Source organism: Sus scrofa, chromosome 6 (assembly GCF_054392235.1).
Source record: "Sus scrofa isolate SSC_HxYL_T2T_F1_AM1 chromosome 6, Sscrofa_HxYL_maternal_Yorkshire_Landrace_v2.0, whole genome shotgun sequence".
Taxonomy (NCBI): Eukaryota; Metazoa; Chordata; class Mammalia; order Artiodactyla; family Suidae; genus Sus; species Sus scrofa.
In genome coordinates this window covers 57,842,420-57,863,746 of record NC_139388.1, presented here as the reverse complement: position 1 = coordinate 57,863,746, position 21,327 = coordinate 57,842,420, and the positions used below count along the sequence as shown (strand labels likewise).

The window sequence follows — 21,327 nt, the reverse complement described above, 5'->3', positions numbered from 1 at the left end:
TTCCCCCTCCAACACCCCCGGAGCTTGAGGAAGGACACACACACACACACACGCGCGCGCGCGCGCGCGCGCGCGGGGTCTGTTGAGGCTGGGCTACCACTGCCGTCAGGGGCTGTTCGGACAGACAGGAGGACATAGGCAGCGGGGGACGCCAGACGCCTGGCCGGACGCAGGCAGGAGGCACAGAGCCCAGGTACACACCATCCATCCGGGTTTGGGGGGCTGGTGGGGAAGGAAACTGAGGGGTCCAAGACACGCAGGTAGGCGGCGGGGGCGGGGGGGCCCTCAGGGTTGAGACAGACAGACAGACCCCTCCTTCTCTCCCTCCCTCCACCGCCGCCGCCGCCGCCGCCGCCGCAGCCCTTACAGACACACCCCCCCCTCCACCAGCCCAACCCCAGACACCCGGACACACAGATCCTCACCGGGCAGATGGCAGACGCACGAGAGACCCCTGGGGGCCGGGCGGACCCACCCAGGCCAACACCCCCCAGCTGGGCACCGGTGGCCGAGGGAGGCTGCAGGCAGAGGGTGGCGGCGGCCACCGCTTGGAGGAACCGGAGCGGGAGGGACTCGCACACTCGCTCTGTTCTCGCACACACACACTCACTCGGGTTGCGATTAACATTCAGTCCCCGTCCGCCCCTGCCAGGAGACCCACAGCCCCCCCTCTTTGCCTCCCTGGGGACCCCTCCTCCTGCCAGGGCTGGAGGAGGGTACGCCCCCACCCCAAGCTCCCAGCCTCTGTCTTCTTCCTGGGACTAGAGAGTGAGGGGCTGCAAAAAGGGGGGGGGGAGGCGGAGGCAGGGAGGCACTCAGGATTGGGCACTGAGATATCAGATTTGGACCCGGACTCCAGGGCCCAGGGGCTGCCGCCCTCTGCCCCCTCTCCACTCTGAGGCTTGCGAAGCAGGAGGCTGTTCCCAGACTTCCGTCTCCGCCACACCAGGACCCATCTTTTGGCTTCCGTTGCCCCAGAAGGCCAGGCCTGGAAACTAGGTCTCCATCATGAAGCCAGGAGTCCAGGCTGCCAGGCCCCTCCTCTCTCAGACCCCGAAATTCGAGTCCCCCCCCCCCCAGGACTCAGGAGTCCAGGCCTCCAGTCTCCTCATCGCTGAAACCTGGGACTCCTCCTCCCTCAGACCCAAGAGTCTAAGCCCATGGCCCCCTTCTCCCCTGGTACCTGGTAATCCAAGCCCCTCCTCCAGCCCTGGATCCCTTTTAGGTGCTCAGACAAATGGACTCCCTAGTATAAACCACACACAGGGGCCACAAATCCAAGACTCATGGATGTCACCCCAGGCACCCAATCCATCCAGCAAATGGATACTCCATAGCTCTTCTTTTATTGAGGGACCTGGCATCCATCGCCCATGGGTACGCACACATCCAGAAGGAAAGCAGTGTGTGTCCCCTCCGAGACACAGCCTGCCCCCACCCCCGGGTCCCTCAAGACCAGCTGCCCAGCTCCTGCCCCTCCTGCTGGAGAGGTTAGGCCCAGTGCTTCTTTAAAGGGCTGGGGTGGAGTGTAGCATGGGACACCTGGGCCCCTGAGAGTGTGAGTGTGCGCCTGTGAAGGGCAATTCTGAAGGGGGTGCTGGAGGCAGGGCTATAGGCTACTGACCCCACGGTCTGGGAAAGCAGGAGTAAAAGCTCCATTTCTGAAAAAGAAGAGATCGGGGGCCTGAACTTGGGGGTTCCAGAGGGAGGGATTGTGCATCTGGATTTCTGTCTCTAGGATGTTTGAGACACAAGATCGTTGGGTGGGACCCTATGTCCCAAGGAAGGGGAGCTGAACTCTTGAGTGGAACGGAAGAGGGAGGGGCTGGGGACCTGGACTCCTGGATCTAAGGGGGTCTGCTTTCTTGCCCTTTGGGTGGATTGGAGCTGGAAGGCCGCGAAAGGCCAGTCGCTGTGTCCGTGTCTCAGATTTTTAAAGCTCAGAGACCTGTCTCCCAAATCGCTGTCAAGGACAAAAACTGGGCGGCTGGGCTGCGACCTTCACCGAGGCGTAGATTCCCTGGGAAACAGGTGCCGGATTTGGGAGTTTCAGATCCCAGCGACCCCGCCAGTTCCTAGGAGGCCGCGGTGGGGGTACCTTCGGCGGCAACTCTGCAACGCGGGAGGAGCGGGGTAGGGGGCGCCGGAGAGCCGGGACACCTCCCTCGGGGGCGGAGCCTCCCTCCCGGACTCCTCCCCCTCCCGCCCTCCTCCCTCTTCCTAGCTCCAGCTCTGCCACCAGCTCAGGCCTCGGCGCCCCCTCCCTGAGCCCCCTCCCCGGAGCCGAGCCCACCCGAGGGCATCTCTCCCGGCCCCCAGCCCAGCCGCCAGAACAGCAGCCCCGGGGGGCAGCCCCCCGCCAGTCTGCCTCCCTCCAGCCCAGCCCTGCCAGATCCCCCCAACCATGAATCTCTTCCGATTCCTGGGAGACCTCTCCCACCTCCTAGCCATCATCTTGCTACTGCTCAAAATCTGGAAGTCCCGCTCGTGTGCCGGTGAGACGCCCACCGGGGCCGGAGAAGGGGGGCAGAGTGAGGGGGACATCCCAGGACGCGGGGATGAGTTTGGGGGCATAAGGGGGACGGGTCCCTCCCCGCCACTGCTTGCTGGGGATCCCCCTTCCAGGTCCAGGGTCACCAGGGGGTCTGCTTCTTTCTCTAGACTGGGGGTGCATCCAATTTGGTGGGGGTGGCTCCAGGAACTCAATTCAGCTTCCCCCGGCCCCTATCTGGGTGGCCTTGGAGTTCCCGGGGCTGGGAACAGGGAGCTGTGGCAGGCAGGGAGGTGGCTGGGAGTTGGTGACGTGGACTGTAGCCGCCAGAAAGAGAGCGGGAGATTGGCGACCTGTTCGGGAAAGCTGAGGACAAGTGGGGCCCTCCGGAGGCCCCATCTGAGGTCTGGACTGTGGGAGGACCCTGAGGGGGCCAGAGGTAGTGGTGAGGCCTAGCCTGGGACAGAGCCTCGGGCTGGAGTAGCTTTGGGGCCGGGCTGCCCCCTGGCTGTGGGCCGTGGGAAAGGGCCCTGCTCAGGCCGCGGCTGGGGAGGCCTCCAGGGACAGCTGCACTCCAGAGCCGCCTCTGGGCTCATCCAGGGCTCTGGGCTTTGGTTTATGGCCCGTGCAGCCCACCTCCAGCCTCCCTGCACCCCCGTCTCTCTGGACCACAGGGATTTCGGGGAAGAGCCAGGTCCTGTTTGCTGTGGTGTTCACTGCCCGATACCTGGACCTCTTCACCAACTACATCTCCCTCTACAACACGTGCATGAAGGTGAGGCTCTGGCCCTCCTGCTGGGCCTTTCTGAGGCGGGGAGCCAGGGGAGGGTCGGAGGGAGGGGAGAACGTGGGTCCCAGATTGCTGAGTCCGAGGGAGGAAGCAACGGGGGGCTAGGGCTCCTGGCCTGAGGGAGGAGGGGCTGGGGGTCCAGACTGCCAAGTCTGAGGATGGAGGTGACAAGGCTGGAACTCCTGGGTCTAAGGGAGGAGGGGCTGGCAGTCCAGACTGCTGAGTCCGAGGGAGGAAGTGACAGAGGCTAGAACTCCTGGGTCTGAGGGAGGAGGGGCTAGGGGGTCCGGACTCCTGGGTCTAAGCCTCCTGGGGGCTCTCGTCCTGTGCATTGAGCTAATGCTCCCTCCTCAACCCCCCTCTCGACAGGTGGTCTACATTGCCTGCTCTTTCACCACAGTCTGGATGATTTACAGCAAGTTCAAAGCCACTTACGATGGGAACCATGACACATTCCGGGTGGAGTTCCTTGTTGTTCCCACGGCCATCCTGGCATTCTTGGTCAACCATGACTTTACCCCTCTAGAGGTAGGCCACCTGCAGGGTGCCTGCGGTGGTGGGGTGGGCTGTGGGAAAAATGGCTATTGACAGTGGACCCACTCAGAGGCTTCCTTCTGCAGGATCTGCTCAAACTTCCTTCTTTTGGGACATAAAGTTCAAAACACAGGCTCTGGAGTCCGATGAGAGTGATGTATCAGCAGCAACGCTTACTATGTGCCAGACGCTGCTCTGGGCATGTCACATACATTAACCCATTCCTTTTCCCAGCAGCCCCACTTTATAGATGAGGAAACCGAGGCTTAGGGAGTCAAAATGACTCTTCCAAGGCCATTGGCCTAATGAATAGCTCAGAAGTTGAGAACAGGGGCTTGGGGGTGGGGTGGCTCCTTGGATTTGGATCCCAGATCAGTTCCTTTCTATTAGCAGGACCTTGGGCATGGAACCTGACCACTCCATGCCTCAGTTTCCCTATTTGTTAAGTCGAGATTGGGTCATCGTGAGGATTTACTGAGATTAGATGGCCTTGCCTAATGGTTGGATTGTAGAGTCAGGGAGCCAGGATTTGAAGCCCACTTAACAGCTGTGGGACTTTGGGCAAGTCATGTAATTTCTCTGTGCCTCAGTTTCCTCATCTGTAAAATGGGGATAGTAAATTCCTCCTCTGTAGGTTCTAATGAGGGGTTACTATTGGTAAAGTGCAGTGTCTGGTAGGAAGTGCCGCCCATGTTTGTTGAATGTCTGCTGCATTTAGGGCCACGTGATACTTTAACTCCTAACGTTAGTTGTCATGGTTTTTATCACATGTCATTTTGATGGGACCTGTACAGATTCCTGGGAGGTATTTTGAAAGGGCCTGTGCTAAGTCCTTTTTTTTTTTTTTTTTTTTTTTTGTCTTTTTAGGGCCGCACCCGCAGCATATGGAGGTTCCCAGGCTAGGGGTCCAATCAGAGCTACAGCTGCCAGCCTTGGTCACAGCCACAGCCACGCCAGATCCAAGCCACGTCTGCAACCTACATCACAGCTCACAACAGTGCTGGATCCTCAACCCACTAAGCGAGGCCAGGAATCAAACCCACAACCTCATGGTTCCTAGTCGGATTCGTTTCTTCTGCACCACAACGGGAACTCCATACCTGTGCAAGTCTTCAGTCGCCTGCCTCCTAGGGCCCGGCAGGATCAGATTCAGAGCAGTCTTTCCTCACCAGGACCACTCCTGAGTGGCCAGACGTGCTGATATTTTCAGCAGGAGCCACAACCCAGTTTTCCTGGGAGATCTCACTTTACAATTTTGGCTACAGATTCCAAATCTATTTCTAAAAGCACCCAGCAGTTCAGACAAACCTGACCGAGGGTGACTTTGGGCCCTGGGTCCTAGAATTGTCAGAGGGAGGCTCTCCTGGACCATGATGGGAACCCCAGGCTTGGCTGCAGGGCCTGGACTTTGCAAACACCATCATCACCAGCTTGCATGGAGCACTCACCTGAGCTGGGCCCATTTTGCAGATGAGGAAACTGAGGCTGGGGGGAGGCAGTGGGGCTTGCTCCAGGTGGAGGAGGCTGAACCAGAACCCAGGCCTCTTGACTCCAGCTTGCATGGTTTCCTTGTTCAGAGGGGCAAAGTCACTTGGGCGAAGTGTAGGCACCAACTGTGTCTGGCTCCGTGGTGGCCATTCCAAATCCATCCTCATCCCGTCTGACCCCTCAGCCACCTGGGGAAGCAGGCATCCTCCTAGCTGACTCTTGGAGGCGAGACCCAGAGGGGACACCTTGCAGGATATAAACCCAGGCCTGCCTGCTTGAATGGGTGCTCTTTTTTCCCTTTCTTTCTTTCTTTTTCTTTTTTTGGCTCCTTAGGGCCACACCTTCAGCCTATGGAGGTTCCCAGGCTAGGGGTCCAATCAGAGCTGCAGCTGCCGGCCTACACCACAGCCGTAGCCACAGCCACGCCAGATGCAAGCCGCGTCTGCGACCTTCACCACAGCTCAGCTCTCTGGATCCTTAACCCACTGAGCGAGGCCAGGGATTGAACCTGCATCCTCCTGGATACTAGTCGGGTTCGTTACTGCTGAGCCACAGTGGGAGCTCTTAACAGGTGCTCTTAAGGGGTGCATGCTAAAAATTACTTTTTTTTTTTTAACTTTTGTTTTGTTTTGTTTTTGCTATTTCTTTGGGCCACTTCTGCGGCATATGGAGGTTCCCAGGCTAGGGGTCGAATCGAAGCTGTAGCCACTGGCCTACACCAGAGCCACAGCAACGCGGGATCGGAGCCACGTCTGCAACCTACACCACAGCTCACGGCAACACCGGATCGTTAACCCACCGAGCAAGGGCAGGGATAGAACCCGCAACCTCATGGTTCCTAGTTGGATTCGTTAACCACTGCGCCACAACGGGAACTCCTAAAAATTACTTTTTAATCATAGAAGGAAATGATTCTTTAAAAAACTCAGACCTCGCAAATAGATTAAGTGAAATGTAGCAGCCCTTCTATCTCCTCTTTTGCCTGATTCTGGTCCCCAAGGCCAACAATGGGAAATGGTCAGTTTAAGGCTATGTTTCCCGAGAGCCTCAACTAACCTGATTTACTAAGAACCTCGCTTGCAGATTCTGGGCGGTTATGGGAACAAGCCCTGAAGTGCAGCTGCAGATTCTGGGGTAGGAATCTGTTTCTACCCACATCTTAGCTGTGTGGCCTTGGCCGAGTTACCTATCCCCAGAGGCCTCGGTCTGCTCATCTGTAGAAGGGGGAGGACACTAAAGCTTGCTTCGCAGGGTTAGGGCATAAGCCAGCTGATAGGCTTTGCATCAAGCACTGCCTTGGGTGTAAGAAACGCTCCATAATGTGAGTTTATATGAAGCCATCCTGATGGTTCTCCCTGCCCAACCCCCAAACAACTGAGCAGGAAGCACAGCTGCCGGCCAGCCTTGTCTGAGGGGAGGTTTCAGTGGGTCAAGAGACGGCAAGTCACCAGGTGGGACTTTCGGGGAGCTGAAAACTGAAAAGGGGCTGACAGATGTCTGCCATCTCTTCTTCTTCTCCCTGCTGTGGCACCCTGTCCTGCTCACGAATGACGATTATCACTGGTCCCCAAAGGGTAGCCTGTGACAAGCACTCGGGGACCTGGCTCCAGTTCGCTCATGCATGCATTCAGCACGGTGCCAGGTGTTGGGACCACGGGGTGCCCAAGATGTAGAGTGCTGGGCCTTGTGGTGCTCACCTTCTGGTTACAACTGTCAGGAAGAGGATGAGACAGGCGATGGGATGGTCCTGGGGGGAGGACGGTCAGGGAGGATCTCTCTCAGGAGGAGCCGAGGTTGGAAGGAGGTGGAAGAGGCAGAATGTGACCAGCTGAGGGAAGAACTGAAGGAACAGTGAGTGCAAAGGCCCTGGGGCAGGAAGGAGCATGGCATGTCAGAGGAGCAGCTAGAAGGCCTGGGCAGCTATGGCCGGGAGAGTGAGGCGGGGGATCGGGAGATGAAACCGGATCAAGGAGGGCCTTGCAGGCCAAAGTTAGGAATTTGGATTTTATTTTGGATGTGAGACGTAATCACTGGAGGCTTTTAAGTCACAGAGTTACACAGTCCAATTTATGTCTCTAAAGACTGCACATTGAATGTTGCCCTCTCAGGGCAGGAAAATCATCGTTATATTGTGTTATGTCATGTTATTTTTTTGGCCGTTCCCTCAGCATATGGATGTTCCCGGGCCAGGGATCAAACCCATGCCCACAGCAGTGACCTGAGCCACAGCAGTGATGATGCTGGATCCTTACCCACTGAGCCACCAGGGAACTCCCCATTTTAGAGATGAGAAAGCAGAGGCTCTGAGAATCTGGGTCTCTTGCCCAAGGTCTCCTAGAAGGAAAGTCTCAGAGCCAAGATCCCGACCTGGTCCACCCTTAGGAGAGGCGTCATTGCAAATGTTCACAAATGCCGGCTCCAAACTTGAACTCTTGCTTCAAATCCCAGCTCTGCCGCTTACTAGCCACCTGGTCCTGGGGAAGTCTTTCACCCTCTCTGGGCCTCAGTTTCCTCATCTGTAGAAGGGGATGCTAATAATAGTACCTTCTCAGGGGGGTCACTGGGAGGATTAAAGGAGAGAATGTATGTTGCGTGGGAAGCGCAGTGTCTGGGCCCGAGGGGCACCTCTTACCCGTTATCTTTGCTGCAACACCCCTGCACCTGTGACCACAACGCCGGCCATCCTCCCCCTTCTCTCCCATCCTGGCCCCTCCCGCCTTGTCCCGCCCTCTGCTCCCACGCCGGCCTCCCCGCAGATCCTCTGGACCTTCTCCATCTACCTGGAGTCGGTGGCCATCCTGCCACAGCTGTTCATGGTGAGCAAGACGGGCGAGGCAGAGACCATCACCAGCCACTACTTGTTTGCGCTGGGCGTCTACCGCACGCTCTATCTCTTCAACTGGATCTGGCGCTACCACTTCGAGGGCTTCTTCGACCTCATCGCCATTGTGGCGGGCCTGGTCCAGACGGTCCTCTACTGCGACTTCTTCTACCTCTACATCACCAAAGGTAGTCAGCCTTGGGGGGGCGGCTGGAAAGGGGTCTGCTCCTTCTGCAGCTCCTGCTCTCCCTGGGGCCCCGGCTCCATCTCCCCAGCCCCTTATTCCTCGAGGGAAGATGGGACAAGGAGCAGGGCAGGGGTGGCCTCTGACACTTCCTCTCCTGGAATTTGGCCTAAGCCCTCCTCTTGCCCTGAGATTTCAGATCCATAGTGTTTCAGTCTCACACCCACAAGAGACCCAGAATTCCCGTCTCCCCAGCCCAGCACTGCTCAGGGAAGGGAGGGCCTCCTCTCTGCTGATTGGTCTTAGTCCTCAACCTCAGGGACTCAGGCCCCCTAAGATCCATTCATTCATTCACTCATTCACTCATTCATTTATTCAACCAACGCATGTATCGAGCACTGTCCATGTCCTTGGCCAGGACCAGGCTCTGGGAATGCAACCGCAGGGTGGGAGATGGATGGGGCCCTCCACTTCCCTCTGGCTTCTCGTCGGGGGGAAACAGTGAGTGAACAAGCACAGAGAGCTGATTGCCAGCAACAAGAAGGCCAATGGCAGAGAGAAACCAGGGCTGTGTTGGTGAACAGTTGTGGGGGCTGCAGGCCTTACTGGTTGGGGGAGGCCTCTTGGAGGACATGATGACTGAGGCCGAATCTGCTTTCCTTGGGCCGTACCTGCGGCATATGGAGGTTCCCAGGCTAGGGGGTCAAATCAGAGCTACAGCTGCCGGCCTACACCACAGCTCACAGCAATACCAGATCCTTAATCTGCTGAGCGAGGCCAGGGATCGAACCTGCATCCTCATGGATGCTAGTCAGATTCATTTCTGCTGAGTCACGACGGGAACTCCGAAGCAAAGACCTTTGAAATCTGGAGTCAGTCCGTATGAAGGGAAGAGGGTGCAGGAGGGCAGAGGCCTGGAAGCAGCCCTGCCCCCTGGGGATTAAGGCTGGGAGAATGGAGGGGGCCATCCTGCCCAGCCAGTCCCTCCAGACCCTCTGACCCCAGTGCCCTCCAAGATCCAGGGCTTCCAGCCCCCAGAGTCCTTCTGGGCTGACAGAGGAGCAGCCAGGGTGGGGAGACCTGGGGCCCACTCTGGGGCTCCCCAGCGCGACACCGTCCCAGCCCCGCCCCTCAGTCATTCGGGCTGCTCCCCCTCCCGCGCTCCAGGGTCCTGGGGCTGCTCCTCCAGCATCTCTATCCAGCTGTGGGTGGGGCTGGGAGGCCACCCCCTCTGCAGGGCGGGGGGAGGGCCCTATGGTCATGCCTGCCACGCACCCCCTTTCTCTCCTCACAGTCCTAAAGGGGAAGAAGCTGAGTTTGCCCGCGTAGCCCTGGTCCTCGCCATCCCTCTCCAGGGCAGCCAGCGGCGAGAGGCTGCGGAAGGCGGCGAAAGATGAAGAGCCTTCCTATCCAGGAGTGACTTTTTTAAGAACCAACCTCGCCCACCTCCTTGGCCCCCCTCCTGCCGGGTTTCGGGGGGCGGTGGAGGACCCAAGTCTTGGGGAGCTCAGGACCTGGGCTGTTTGTAGTTTTTTGCCTTTTAGAGAAGAAAAAAAAATCTTTCCACTCTTTAGTTTTTGATTCTGATGACTTCTTTCTCTTCTACTCTCTGGCCCCGATTTTTATAAACCATTTTCGAGTGTCCTGTGGGGCGGGGTGGGGTCTTTATCCTCCCCTCAAGCCCCTGGTTTCCTTCCAGATCTGAACTGCCCCCTCAGCCCCCCCAGTTGCCAAACACTAAATCTGCTGATTTTTAAACACAGCCACCTTCCTGGCCTCCCACCGTGGCCACCAAGACAGCCCCCCATTCTCCGTGCCACCCCCCAACTTCTGCATTGGGGAGGGGGAGGAGGGGAGGCAAGACCTTCCCCGATATTCTTTATAATTTTTTTTCCAGAGTTTGGGGGGTTTCGGTCTTGCTCTTGTGTTTTTTGGCAATTTTTGGGGGGGGCGGGCTGGCCCAAGGGTCATGGTGACTCCCACAGCCACGTTTTTGTACAGAATTGATGGTTGATTCTTTGTTCTCTTGAAATAAACTGAGGAAAAGGATGCCTCGCTTTTGCTACTTGCCCTCTCTCTGGTGTTTGTGGGGTACCTCCCCCGCGCCCGACTCCTATCTGCTTCTGCCTTGTCTGGTCCTCTGCCCTGCAGGCCACCCCAGCCTGGGAGGTGCCCGAAGTTGAGAAACTGAGCTTCCTGACTCTCTCCAAGCTGCACCCTGACGCCTCATGACTCCAGCCAGGAAGAGGTTTTGGAGACCAAAAAAAAAAAAAATCTTGAAGATTCTTCTTATCTTGGCACAGAACTTCCCTGACAATTCTTCCTAATCTCGGGGTTGCAGAGGACCCTCTGGAGCCTCTGATTAGGCGTCACCAAGGGACGTCCCTGTCCCCTATCATTTTGGATTTTGTTGAACCCCTTATGTTTTCTAAAAAGGGGGGTTATTGGTTGCTAGCCTTTAAAAACCAGATTTTCACATTAAAAATTGGAATTTCTAGCTTCTCTTGAAACAGAAACAAAGAATCCTTCCGTCTGACCATGCTGGGCCCTCATTGCTGGGCATCGGCAGGTGGCTGGTGTGAATGGCAGGCTGCAGGCTGCCCCGCCCGCACTTGGCTGCACGGTTGTTAGCATCGAGGATGGTGCTCAAGCTGTCCTTTTTTGTTCTTGTTTTGTGAAGTTCAAAGGAAAGTCAGACAGCATCCATGGTTCCCTCCAGACTGGCTTTGCACCTGGCCCTTTTTCTTCACTTCCATTTCCCGGACTGGCCCTTGTAAGCTTTTGGAGGCTTTTTTTTTTTTTTTTTTTTTTTTTTTTGGTCTCTTCAGGGCCACACCTGCAGCATATGAAAGCTCCCAAGCTAGGGGTCTAATCAGAGCTGTAGCCCCCGGCCTACACCACAGCCACAGCAATCCCAGATCCGAACTGCGTCTGCCACCTGCCCCACTGCTCACAACAACGCCAGATCCTTAACCCACTGAGCGAGGCCAGGAATCAAATCCGCAGCCTCATGGATCCTAGTTGGGTTGGTTACCGTTGAGCCACAATGGGAACTCCTTGAATTGTATTTCTATTGGACAGCGCTGCTCTAGACACCCCAGGCCGCGGGGCTGAGTGCTCAGTGCTGGGTGCTGAGTGACCACTGCCCCTTCCCAGACACGCCCTCCCCACTCCCTTCAGGGGTGCCTCATCCACTGGAGTTCCTCACGCTCAGTCCCCACAGGCAGGAGCGTTTTGGCCTGGGCATGAGCTCTGATTAGTTGCGGGGCTTCTGGAATAAAATCCTTTCCTTTTCCCCTAGGACAGTCTTTCAAATATTTAAGACAAGGATCTCCCCTGCTCTCGGCCACGGACTTGCCGTCCCCTGTTCCTCATGCAGCATGATTGTGAGCTGGGGTGAGTTCAAGGGCGTGGCCCCTGGCTCAGTGACAGGGCAGTGCCAGGGTTGGCCCTGATTCTCCTTAGCGCCCTCCCCACGGGCAGAAGCATCTTCTCTCTGAACTTGAGCTTCTTCAGCCGCGCAGCGGGGTGCCTCGAGCCCCCTCCCATGGCCAGGACGAGGAACAGAGGGCCCTCTGGTCACCCCGCTACTCTGCTGCTCTCCAGGGGGCACCGGACAGGGAGTCAGGGAGGTGGCAGGGAAATGTGACCCTGAGCAGAGACTCCTGAGGAGACCCTGTAGGAGGGCCCCCAGCCCTGGCCACTCAAGGCCCAGCAAGGAAGAGACAGGAGAAGGACAGAGGGCTGTTCTCAGAAACCCCTCTGGAGGGAGGATTCTCTTTACTGACCAGGAGGAGGTGGCTAGCTGTCGGGCATCATGGCCAGGCGGGGGGCCTTGGGCGTGCTCACGTACGGGCTCAGGGCGGCGCTGCCGTAGCTCAGGCCGTGGGGGCCGGCGGGGGCCGCGTTGCCGGGGCTGGCAGCGGCCGGTGGGGAGAGGGAGGTCAGCACCACGCCGCCCTCGTCCAGGGAGCGCTTGTAGGGGACTGGAGCATCACTTCGGAGGTCCTGGAGGGCCAGGTAGGCCTGGAATATCTGCAGGTGGAGGAGGGCCAGCTGCAGGCTGTCCGGGGGTGGGGGGGAGGAGAGGGGCCGGGGCTGGGGAGGGACTGGTCACCAGCGTGTTGCCCAAAGCAGGGAGCAAGGATCGCCTTCTCCCCCCTTTGCCCAGAGTCACAGAAGGGATTCTCAGGGGCCCAGGGGAGCTGGAAGGTTCTAGTCCTCTTACCCCTCGCCCGGCAGAGGGTGCCCGGGGAGGGGCTCATCCTCACCCAGAGGGGGACAGAGAAGAAAGAGAAGGTGATGGCGGCCTTGGCGCTGCTGCTCCCCAGGAGGAAGTGTCTGGACGGCGAATGCTGCCACTGGTTGGCCAGGAAACAGAATCCCACGAACCAGATGCCTGCCCAGAGGACTGGGGTGTCCCCGGGGGTGGGATGGGGAGAAGAGGGGAGGGAGAGAAAAACTCAGCAAGGGTGGCTGGGGTCTCCCTCTGGCCTCTCCCTCCCAGCCTCCCACAAAACACTCCCCGGGGTGGAGCTGCACTGTCCCCAAGGGGTTGGGGGGGAGGGGGGCACTGGCAGCTTTTTACGTCTCAATCAATTCAATGTTTCAATCAATTAAAACAGAATTTTAAAAATAACCCCACCCCTAGATTGCACTGGCCCCACTTCAAGTGCTCAGCGGCCACATGTGGCAGGTGGCTCCCGAATCGGGGAGCCCAGGTCCCGAGCATTCCCACCCTCAGGGAAAGTTCTCTTGGTCTCCTGGGTGGCGCTGGACCTGTGACCTTCAGGGGCCCTCCCAGGCCTGAGACGCTGGGTCTGGGCAGGTGCAGAAGAGGAGCAGAAGAAGCCTGGGGCCTGAGGAAAAGGCACGTGCATTTATTGAACGCTTACTGTGTGCCAGGCTCTTTCTATGGTGCTGGACATTGGTTAGGAGGCTGGGCTTTGCTGGGAAGCCTGCATCCGGCGCTGGGCAGCCGTGTGCCGCGTTACACAGCTTCCTTAAGCCTCAGTTTCCTCCTCTGTGATATGGGAGTCTGACTAGGACTTACCTCTGCGGGTGGTTCTGAGAAAGAAATGAGACCCATCATGTGGAGCCCTTGACTCCCGGCCTGACCCGAGGGACATGCCCCATAAATGTCACCATTGCTGCAGCCGTCCTCTCATTTCATCCTCAGGAAAACCCTGGAGGCAGGGGTCTCATGCATCCTGGCTTCTACGGCAGCTCAGAGAGGGGAGGCGACCCACCCGAGCCCACACAGCGAGGGGTGCCAAGGTGAGACTGCAATCCAGGTCAGTCTGGCTCCATGCTCTGCACCCTACCTCCTGCCACTGCTGGCTTTTCTAAAGGGGAGGTGAACAGGAGGAAGAAGCTGGCTTTTTGGAGGAAAAAGCTGGGCAGAAAGCCAGCGTCAGAAATTAGCCTGGGGGCCCCGGAGAGCGGGGGTGGGGGGTGCAGACTGGGAGCTGGATTCGGGGGCAGCCCTGGGTGGGTAACGCCGGGGGTGGGGTGGGGGGGCTCACTAGCCAGGATGAAGTCCAAGAGCTGGAAGGCCGTCTTGAAGCGGCTGCTGGCCAGGAGGCTCTCGTGGGCATCCAGGGCCAGGAAGGCCAGGCAGCTGAGGAAGGCCAGGAGGCCGGCTCCCACCGCGAAGCTGCAGGCCGAGCGGTTGCTGTTGAGAACGCAGTGCAGCTGCGAAGAGTTGGTCTTGTTTTGGTAGCCGTCAGTCAGCAGGGACGAGAAGACGATGAGGGAGAAGACCTGTGGGTGCGAGGGGGGGGCGGTGGTCCCAGGGGCCGGACCTGACCCACTCACCTGCTGGGGTCCCCACCCATGGGGCTGTTCCGGCCCCTCCCTCCCTGTTCCGTCCTCAGAGCCTCCAAGCCCCTCAGCCCCGCTTCTCCAGCCTAGCTCAGGCCCATCTGCCCCAACCCCACCCCCGGGCCCTGGTCCCAGCCTCCTCCCTGGCCTCCCTGCCTCCAAGGCTCAGCCCCTCAGCCTGAGTCCCCCCACACATGGCCCCCCTGAGGGGTCTTTCCACACTCTGCCCGCCCCCCAATGGCTCCCAGCCTCCCACCCCGTGGCTCCCCAGCACCCCCAGGACAGAGTCCCAGCCCCTCAGCTCACCCCAGTCACCCCTGCCTCGCTCACAAGCCCCTTCTGCCACCACAAACAGGTGCCCTCCACCAAACACAAGTACCAGGAGGAAAGGCTTATTAGCACAGCGCCCGGCACACACCAAGGCAGCGCAGTCCTGCTGATTCTCTCTGCTTCCAAGCCTTTCCCTCAGCCTGCAACTTCTGCCTCTGCTCCCTACTCAGCTCATTCCTCTCCATTGTGAAAAAGGAATTGGGGCATTCCCATCATGGCTGAGCGGAAACAAATCTGACTAGTATCCAAGAAGAGGCAGGTTTGATCCCTGGCCTTGATTAGTGTGTTAAGGATCTGGCGTTGCTGTGAGCTGTGCTGTAGGTCGAAGACACAGCTCAGATCTTTCATTGCTGTGGCTGTGGCATAGGCCAGTGACTATAGCCCCGATTCGACCCTAGCCTGGGAACCTCCATATGCCAGGGGTATGGCCTTAAAAAAAAAAAAAAAAAAAAAATGAGGATTGGAGTTCCCGTTGTTGCTCAGGGGGTTAAGAACCCGAATGGTATCCATGAAGATGTGAGCTCGATCCCTGGTCTCACTCAGTGGGTTACTGATCCGGCCTTGCCATGAACTGTGGTGTAGTTCACAGACCTGGCCACAGACTCGGATCCCCAGTTGCTGTGGCTGTGGCGTAGGCTATCAGCTGCAGCTCTGATTTGACCCCTAGCCTGGAAACTTCCATATGCTGCAGGTGCGGTGGCCCTTAAAAAAAAAAAGAATGAGGAGTTTTGCAGGCAGGCAGGCAGGAGGGAGGGCATTCCAGGCAGGGCGAACCATGTGTGCAAAACCCAGATGCTGCGGAGTGAAGCTACTTCAGGGGCTACAGAGACATCTGAGGGATTGGGTGTGAGGTGAGGCTGGAAACAGGGGTGGGGGGAGCCAGAGGCTTGAACACCAGGCTGAGGAACCTGGATTTGGGGTGCCATGGGAAGAATTAAATTTCTAACTTGGGCTTAATTTTACGCATGGAAAACTTCTGAGCAGAGGGATGGCCAGGGTCAGACCGGGAGTTGGAGAAAATCTCCAGGTTCCTGGTGAAAGGGAGCCGCACCGAGAGGGGACTTGGAGGGTGGGGGAGGCAGAAGGGCTGAGGCCGGAGCTCTGGGGAATCTGGTGACATTTAGAATGTAAAATTGGACTTGGTGATTGATCGGATGTCATGGTGTTGGGAAAAGGAGGGAGGGAGGAGACAGGGAGAGAATTCACAAGAATTTGAGCTCCTCCTGGACCAGGTCCACGTGGGACCCTTCTCTGCACATAGCCCAGCACCCAGCACCCAAAGGCAGATGTGCTGAAGAGTGAATGAATTTGGCCCTTGGTTTTTTTGTTTTTTTTTTTGTCTTTTTCTAGGGCCACACCTGCAGCATATGGAGGTTCCCAGGCTAGGGGGTCTAATCAAAGCTGTAGCCGCCAGTCTATGCCAGAGTCACAGCAATGCTGGATCCCAGCAACGTCTGCAACCTACACCCCAGCTCACAGCAATGCCAGATCCTTAACCCACTGAGCGAGGCCAGGGATCAAACCTGCAACCTTATGGTTTCTAGTTCGATTCATTAACCACTGAGCCACTACAGGAACTCCCCCTTGTTTTTTTTTTAATCTTGCCCTGCCCTTCAGGCTGGGGACAGGGGAGGCAAAGGATTGACCCCTAAACTCCGTATGCAGCCTCTGTCCTTCCATCCTCTTCTCTCCTTTGCCTTAATTGCCTTCGCTGAATAAAAAGAACAAATAGGAGTTCCCATTGTGGCGCAGCAAAAACGAATCTGATTAGTATCCAAGAAGACGCAGGTTCCATCCCTGGCCTTGCTCAGTGGGTTAAGGATCTGGCGTTGCTGTGAGCCATGGTGTAGGTCGAAGATGTGGCTTGGATCCTGCGTTGCTGTGGCTGTGGTGTAAGCCCGCAGCTGTAGCTCCAATTCAGCCCCTAGCCTGGGAACCTCCATGTGCCTCGGGTGAGGCCCTAAAAAAAGCAAAAATAAAAATAACAGCAATCCTCCACCTCATCATCACTAGTCTCTCTTTCTGTCCAGGACTCCGGGATTAACGCAGAGAGCGTTCACCTCCATGCCCATTTTGGGGCTGAAGAGCTGAGTCCACAGAAGGGGAATGTCTTGCCCTGCTGGTCTGAGGCAGAGCCAGGTCAAGGACAGGAAGGCCCATTGATCATTTTTGAGCCCGGATTCATTTTACCTGCGCTGCCAGCCCCGCCTGGCCGAGGTTACTAACTCATTGCCATTTCACAGGTGATAAATCAAAGCCATTGTGGTGCAGTGGAAAGAGCCAGACGCGCGTCCAACAGGGGCAGCTGTGTGGCCTTGGGTGTATGGCTGGCCTCTCGCAGCCTCAGTTTCCCAGCCTGTCTCTGGCCTACGAAGAGGTGGGGGCCTGGCCCTGCTGGTAATTTCTCACGATGGCCAGAGAGGGCAAGTGTCCTTTCAGGGTTGCGGGGGAGGGGATTGGAACCCAGCCCTCCTGACTTCCAGGCCTCTCGGGCTGCTGGGCCACTGACCCTGAAAACCTTGGGCTGCAGCGCAAGCCCAGGGCGCTGGAGACGCAAGGTGTGTGTGTGGGGGGGTTGCTCGGCTGGGCCGAGGGGACGCTAGCCCTCTGAAGCCGGCGTCCAACCTCCCTCTGCACACTTCCTGGCCTGTCCCCAGGGAGGGAGCAAAGATTCATCAGTTAAGGCACCAGCTGGCAGGTGGCCGTGAGAAGAACAGGAGCACCAGCTGCCCAGAGACTTCCCAACGAGGAGGAGCCGAGGACCGGGGCCAGGAGGGAGGCTGGAGGCGGCAGGCAAAGTCTGAGACTGAAACCTCCGGGTCCTTCCCCCACTGCTTCCCGCACGGTCCACACCAGCTGGGCCTCCTGCTCCAGGGCCAACCACCCTCCCTTCCGAAGCGGTGGAGGCCCGCGCATCGGCAGCTGTGTAATGTCCTCGGGAAGGTCATTCAGCCTCTTGAGTCTCAGATTCCCCTTGGGTCCAACAGGTGTAATAATGCCCAGGTCGCAGGGTCGTGGTGAGGGGCAGAAGAGCTACCACCCACGAGGGATTCGAACCCGGATCGGAATTCGTAATTCCCCGCTTCCCTTGGGTGAAAACGACCATGGACACCAGTCCCCACCATCCTATGGCCCCCAAGCCCATCTCTCTCGTCCATGGCAAGTTCACCCCAACCATCACTGCTATTTCAGGAACGAGGACTGCTGGTCAGGCCCAAGCTAGTCTGGGGAGGGACCTTCATGTTCACCAGTCTTTCCTGCAGAGCAGGCGCAGCTACACACAGGAGGTTCAGAGAAGTCAACTCACTTGCCCAAGATCACACAGACCGAGGATGACCAGGGAAGTTATCAAGGAAAGCAGGGCACCTCTGAGAATTAAAGGCAGTGCTGCGGATATTTACGCCAGGGCCGACCCCAGCAAACAGGGGAGGACGTCGCTGCACAGGGGCGGCCTGGGACCTGACCAGCACTCTTAGCCAGGCCTGACTGAGCCTTCTGGATTAGGACCCTGGGTTCTTTTTTTTTTTTTTTTTTTTTTTTCCCTTCTCTTTACAGCTGCACATGCGGCACATAGAAATTCCCAGGGAGTTCCCGTCGTGGCGCAGTGGTTAACGAATCCGACTAGGAACCATGAGGTTGCGGGTTCGGTCCCTGCCCTTGCTCAGTGGGTTAACCATCCGGCGTTGCTGTGAGCTGTGGTGTAGGTTGCAGACGTGGCTCGGATCCCACGTTGCTGTGGTGCTGGTGTAGGCCGGTGGCTACAGCTCCGATTCAACCCCTAGCCTGGGAACCTCCATATGCCGCGGGAGCGGCCCAAGAAATAGCAAAAAAAAGACAAAAAAAAAAAAAAAGAAATTCCCAGGCTAGGTGGTGTCTCATTGGAGCTGCAATGCCGACCCAACCACAGCCACAGCATGGGATCAGAGCCGAGTCTGCGACCTACACCACAGTTCATGGCAACGCCAGATCCTTGACCCACAGTGAGGCCAGGGATCGAACCTGTGTCTTCGTGGATACTAGTCGGGTTCTTAACCTGCTGAGCCACAGTGGGAACTCTAGGACCCTGGGTTCAATCTAGGGCATCCCACCCACTCCCCTGATGCCCCATCAAGTCTCCTTAGGCCTCAGTTCCAACTTTGTCAAAGGCTCACGATGGAGGCAGCCAGCACAGAGCCTAGAGTCACAGCTCTAACCCCTCACATGCTGAGGTCCAGAGAGGGGCAGTGATTGGCTCAAGTCAGCCAGCAAAGTCGGGGTTGAATGAGGGTTTGACCCCAAGTGTCTTGACTCTTTGGGGATGTGGTAATGATGAAGCTAAATGCAGGTTAAGCCCTTTTTTGGCACCATGCCTGGCACACTGTGACCTTCCACCCCGTGGCATTTAGGTCTCCATGATGTATTCTTATTCTCTTCCTACCTCTATGTTTCTCTTTCCCCCAGAGGCCCTGGCCCTGGCTCTCCCTCCTGGTCCCTTGTCTGAGAGGCAGAAAATGAATGGGCTCTGGTGTCTCACAGACCTCAGTTTGAATCCCTGCCTCTTACTGTGTGACCTTAGCCAACCTGCCCCATGGAACTGTCCACCATGATGGAAATGTCCTAGGGCCTCACTGTCCATTATGAGAACCACCAGCCACATGTGGCTGGTGGGCACCTGAAATGTGGCCACTGTGCCTGAGGAATGATTATTTCCTTTTTTCCTTGCTTTTCAGGGCCGCACCTGTGACATATGGAAGTTCCCAGGCCAGGGGTCGAATCAGAGCTGTAGTGGCCAGCCTACACCAGAGCCACAGCAACGCCAGATGCGAGCTGTGTCTGCGACCTACACCACAGGTCACGGCAACACCAGATCCTCAACCCACTGAGCGAGGCCAGGGATCGAACCCACGTCCTCATGGATATGAATTGGTTTCACAATTCACTGAACTACAAAGGGAACTCCCAATTTTTTTTTTTTTTGGTCTTTTTGCCTTTTCTAGGGCCGCTCCCGCAGCATGTGGAGGTTCCCAGGCTAGAGGTCTAATCGGAGCTGTAGCCGCTGGCCTACACCACAGCCACAGCAACTCGGGATCCGAGCCACGTCTGCAATGTACACCACAGCTCATGGCAACGCCAGATCCTTCACCCACTGAGCAAGGCCAGGGATCAAACCCGCAACCTCATGGTTCCTAGTCGGATTCATTAACCACTGCGCCACGATGGGAACTCCAGGGAACTCCCAATTTTAATTAGTTTAGATTAGAATAGCCGCATGTGGTTTGTGGCTACCCCATAGGACAGCATGGCCTTATAAAATTTAACTGTCTCTGATACTCAGTTTTCTTATCTCAAAAATGGGACTCATAGCATGCACTTTGAAGGGTGTTGCTTCCCAGGAAAATTGATAAGTGCTCAGGATAACGTAGGGCGTATAGGTAGATGCTCAGGAGAAGGTGACTGCAGTTATGAGCTCTCTTTTGCTTCCTTTCCCCATCTGACCCTTCTTACCCGCCCTCCCACTCTCTCCACACTGGGTCTGAGCAGGGACAATTCCTGTTCCCTGTTACCCGTGGGGAGCCACAGGAGGGCCTCACCCCTGCAAAGAGCCGTGTGATCGTCTTTGGCCTCTTGAGAAACTGCACAGCTTCGCTGTCGGCCAGGTCCTGGAGGCTTTCCGGGATGTGCATGGTGCCTGCTCTGCTGCCTGGGCCCTGGGGGCCCAGAGCAGGGATGCTGGGTGCTGCCTGCTGGGCTCCGCCGTCTGGAGGTTCCAGGCCCACCCTGGGGCTTGGCTGCTGATGGACAAGAGGGATTAAGGGGTGGTTAGAGTCCAAGGTGCAGGGTAAAGGGGCTGCCAAGGGTCTCAGGAGAGGAGGGCATGGGATGGAGGGTTCTGGAGGAGTTCCAGTATGGGGTTAGGTGGGGTGAAGGAGCTGTTGGGGGTTCTAGGGGTGAGGGCGCGGGATGAGAGGGTGGCTGATGGTCCCATGCATTGCGGTGCAGGGTGAGGGAGCTTCTGAGAATTCCAGAGGCAGGGGTCCAGGGTGAGAGGGCTGCTGGGGGTGTGGTCCCAGGAGTCAGGAGTGCAGGCTGGGGAGGCTATGGGGTGAGGGGGCTGTTAGGGCCCCAGAGGTGCAGGGTGGTGCACGGGGCAGGGAGAAGGGGCGGGGAGAGGGTGGGATGTTGATGTCATGTCCTTGACACGGGAGCCAGAGTACCCATTTTAAGACCTGTGTTAATGGGATTTATTAGGGGTGTTGGGAGATCAGAACCCCTGGGAGGTCTGAATCAGGGGGATCCCTTTCAGGCTTTGAGATGACAGCCCCCCGAGTGGAGATCCCAGGCATCTCAGGGTAGATTTCAGGCTGTCCTGGTAATTTGGGGTGATATCCTTAGAATCAGGGCTACCCCTTAGAATTCGTTCCATCTTCATAAAAGTGCATTTCCTCAAATCGGGGGTCCGGACCGCAGATGTGCGGGGAACGTGAGCTCCAAATAGCTTCCTCGCAGAATGAGGAGGCCGAGCCCCCGGCACTAAGCTACCTTCAGAGAATCGGGGTCTTCCCTTTAAGGACTCTGGACGCTGGGGCTCAAGGGTGGTGAGTTTTGGAGGTGATGCTGCCTGACAGAGTCACCTCTACTCTGGAGGCCCGGTCTGCGTCACCTGGAGGCCTGCTCTTCCTTCCGCTCACCCTGCCCTCCTGGTCCCTAGCGCCACCTCAGACTTCTTTGGGCTCCTCTTTTTCCCGCCTTTTCGCTCCTCCACTGCTGATTGGCTGCGCCGAAGCCCCGCCCCTCTCTTTTCCCGCCTTCTCTGAAGCGGACAGGGGCAGGGGCGTGGCCTCAGAGGACGTTGGGCGGCCCGCCGTTGGCAGGCTGCGCGCGGGAGC

At 57.5% G+C, this 21,327-nt stretch overlaps 2 protein-coding genes across 9 annotated transcripts; one reads left to right on the top strand and one right to left on the bottom strand.

Moving 5' to 3' along the window:
• The first annotated feature begins 81 nt into the window (after positions 1 to 81).
• Positions 82 to 10,357, top strand: KDELR1 (KDEL endoplasmic reticulum protein retention receptor 1). 3 transcript variants are annotated; one of them, XM_084961865.1, is made up of 5 exons: positions 82 to 193; positions 3,166 to 3,266; positions 3,651 to 3,809; positions 8,060 to 8,312; positions 9,603 to 10,357. In XM_084961865.1, the coding sequence occupies exons 2-5, from the start codon at positions 3,261 to 3,263 to the stop codon at positions 9,635 to 9,637; spliced, it is 453 nt and encodes a 150-aa protein (XP_084817991.1). In that variant the 5' UTR covers positions 82 to 193; positions 3,166 to 3,260; the 3' UTR covers positions 9,638 to 10,357. The 3 variants fall into 3 exon arrangements, with proteins under 3 accessions (XP_084817991.1, XP_003127317.2, XP_084817990.1); XM_003127269.6 differs by lacking the exon at positions 82 to 193 and adding an exon at positions 2,217 to 2,495; XM_084961864.1 differs by lacking the exon at positions 82 to 193 and adding an exon at positions 2,217 to 2,495 and having other exon boundaries at positions 3,651 to 5,667; positions 5,984 to 8,312.
• Positions 10,358 to 12,051: 1,694 nt separating this feature from the next.
• SYNGR4 (synaptogyrin 4) lies at positions 12,052 to 21,168 on the bottom strand. 6 transcript variants are annotated; one of them, XM_084961713.1, is made up of 5 exons: positions 20,981 to 21,168; positions 20,032 to 20,232; positions 13,834 to 14,071; positions 12,580 to 12,719; positions 12,052 to 12,343 (listed from the first exon to the last, which is right to left on the bottom strand). In XM_084961713.1, the coding sequence occupies exons 2-5, from the start codon at positions 20,122 to 20,124 to the stop codon at positions 12,110 to 12,112; spliced, it is 705 nt and encodes a 234-aa protein (XP_084817839.1). In that variant the 5' UTR covers positions 20,125 to 20,232; positions 20,981 to 21,168; the 3' UTR covers positions 12,052 to 12,109. The 6 variants fall into 6 exon arrangements, with proteins under 6 accessions (XP_084817839.1, XP_020950329.1, XP_020950330.1 ...); XM_021094670.2 differs by having other exon boundaries at positions 21,073 to 21,168; XM_021094671.2 differs by having other exon boundaries at positions 20,032 to 20,229; positions 21,073 to 21,168.
• Positions 21,169 to 21,327: the final 159 nt, after the last annotated feature.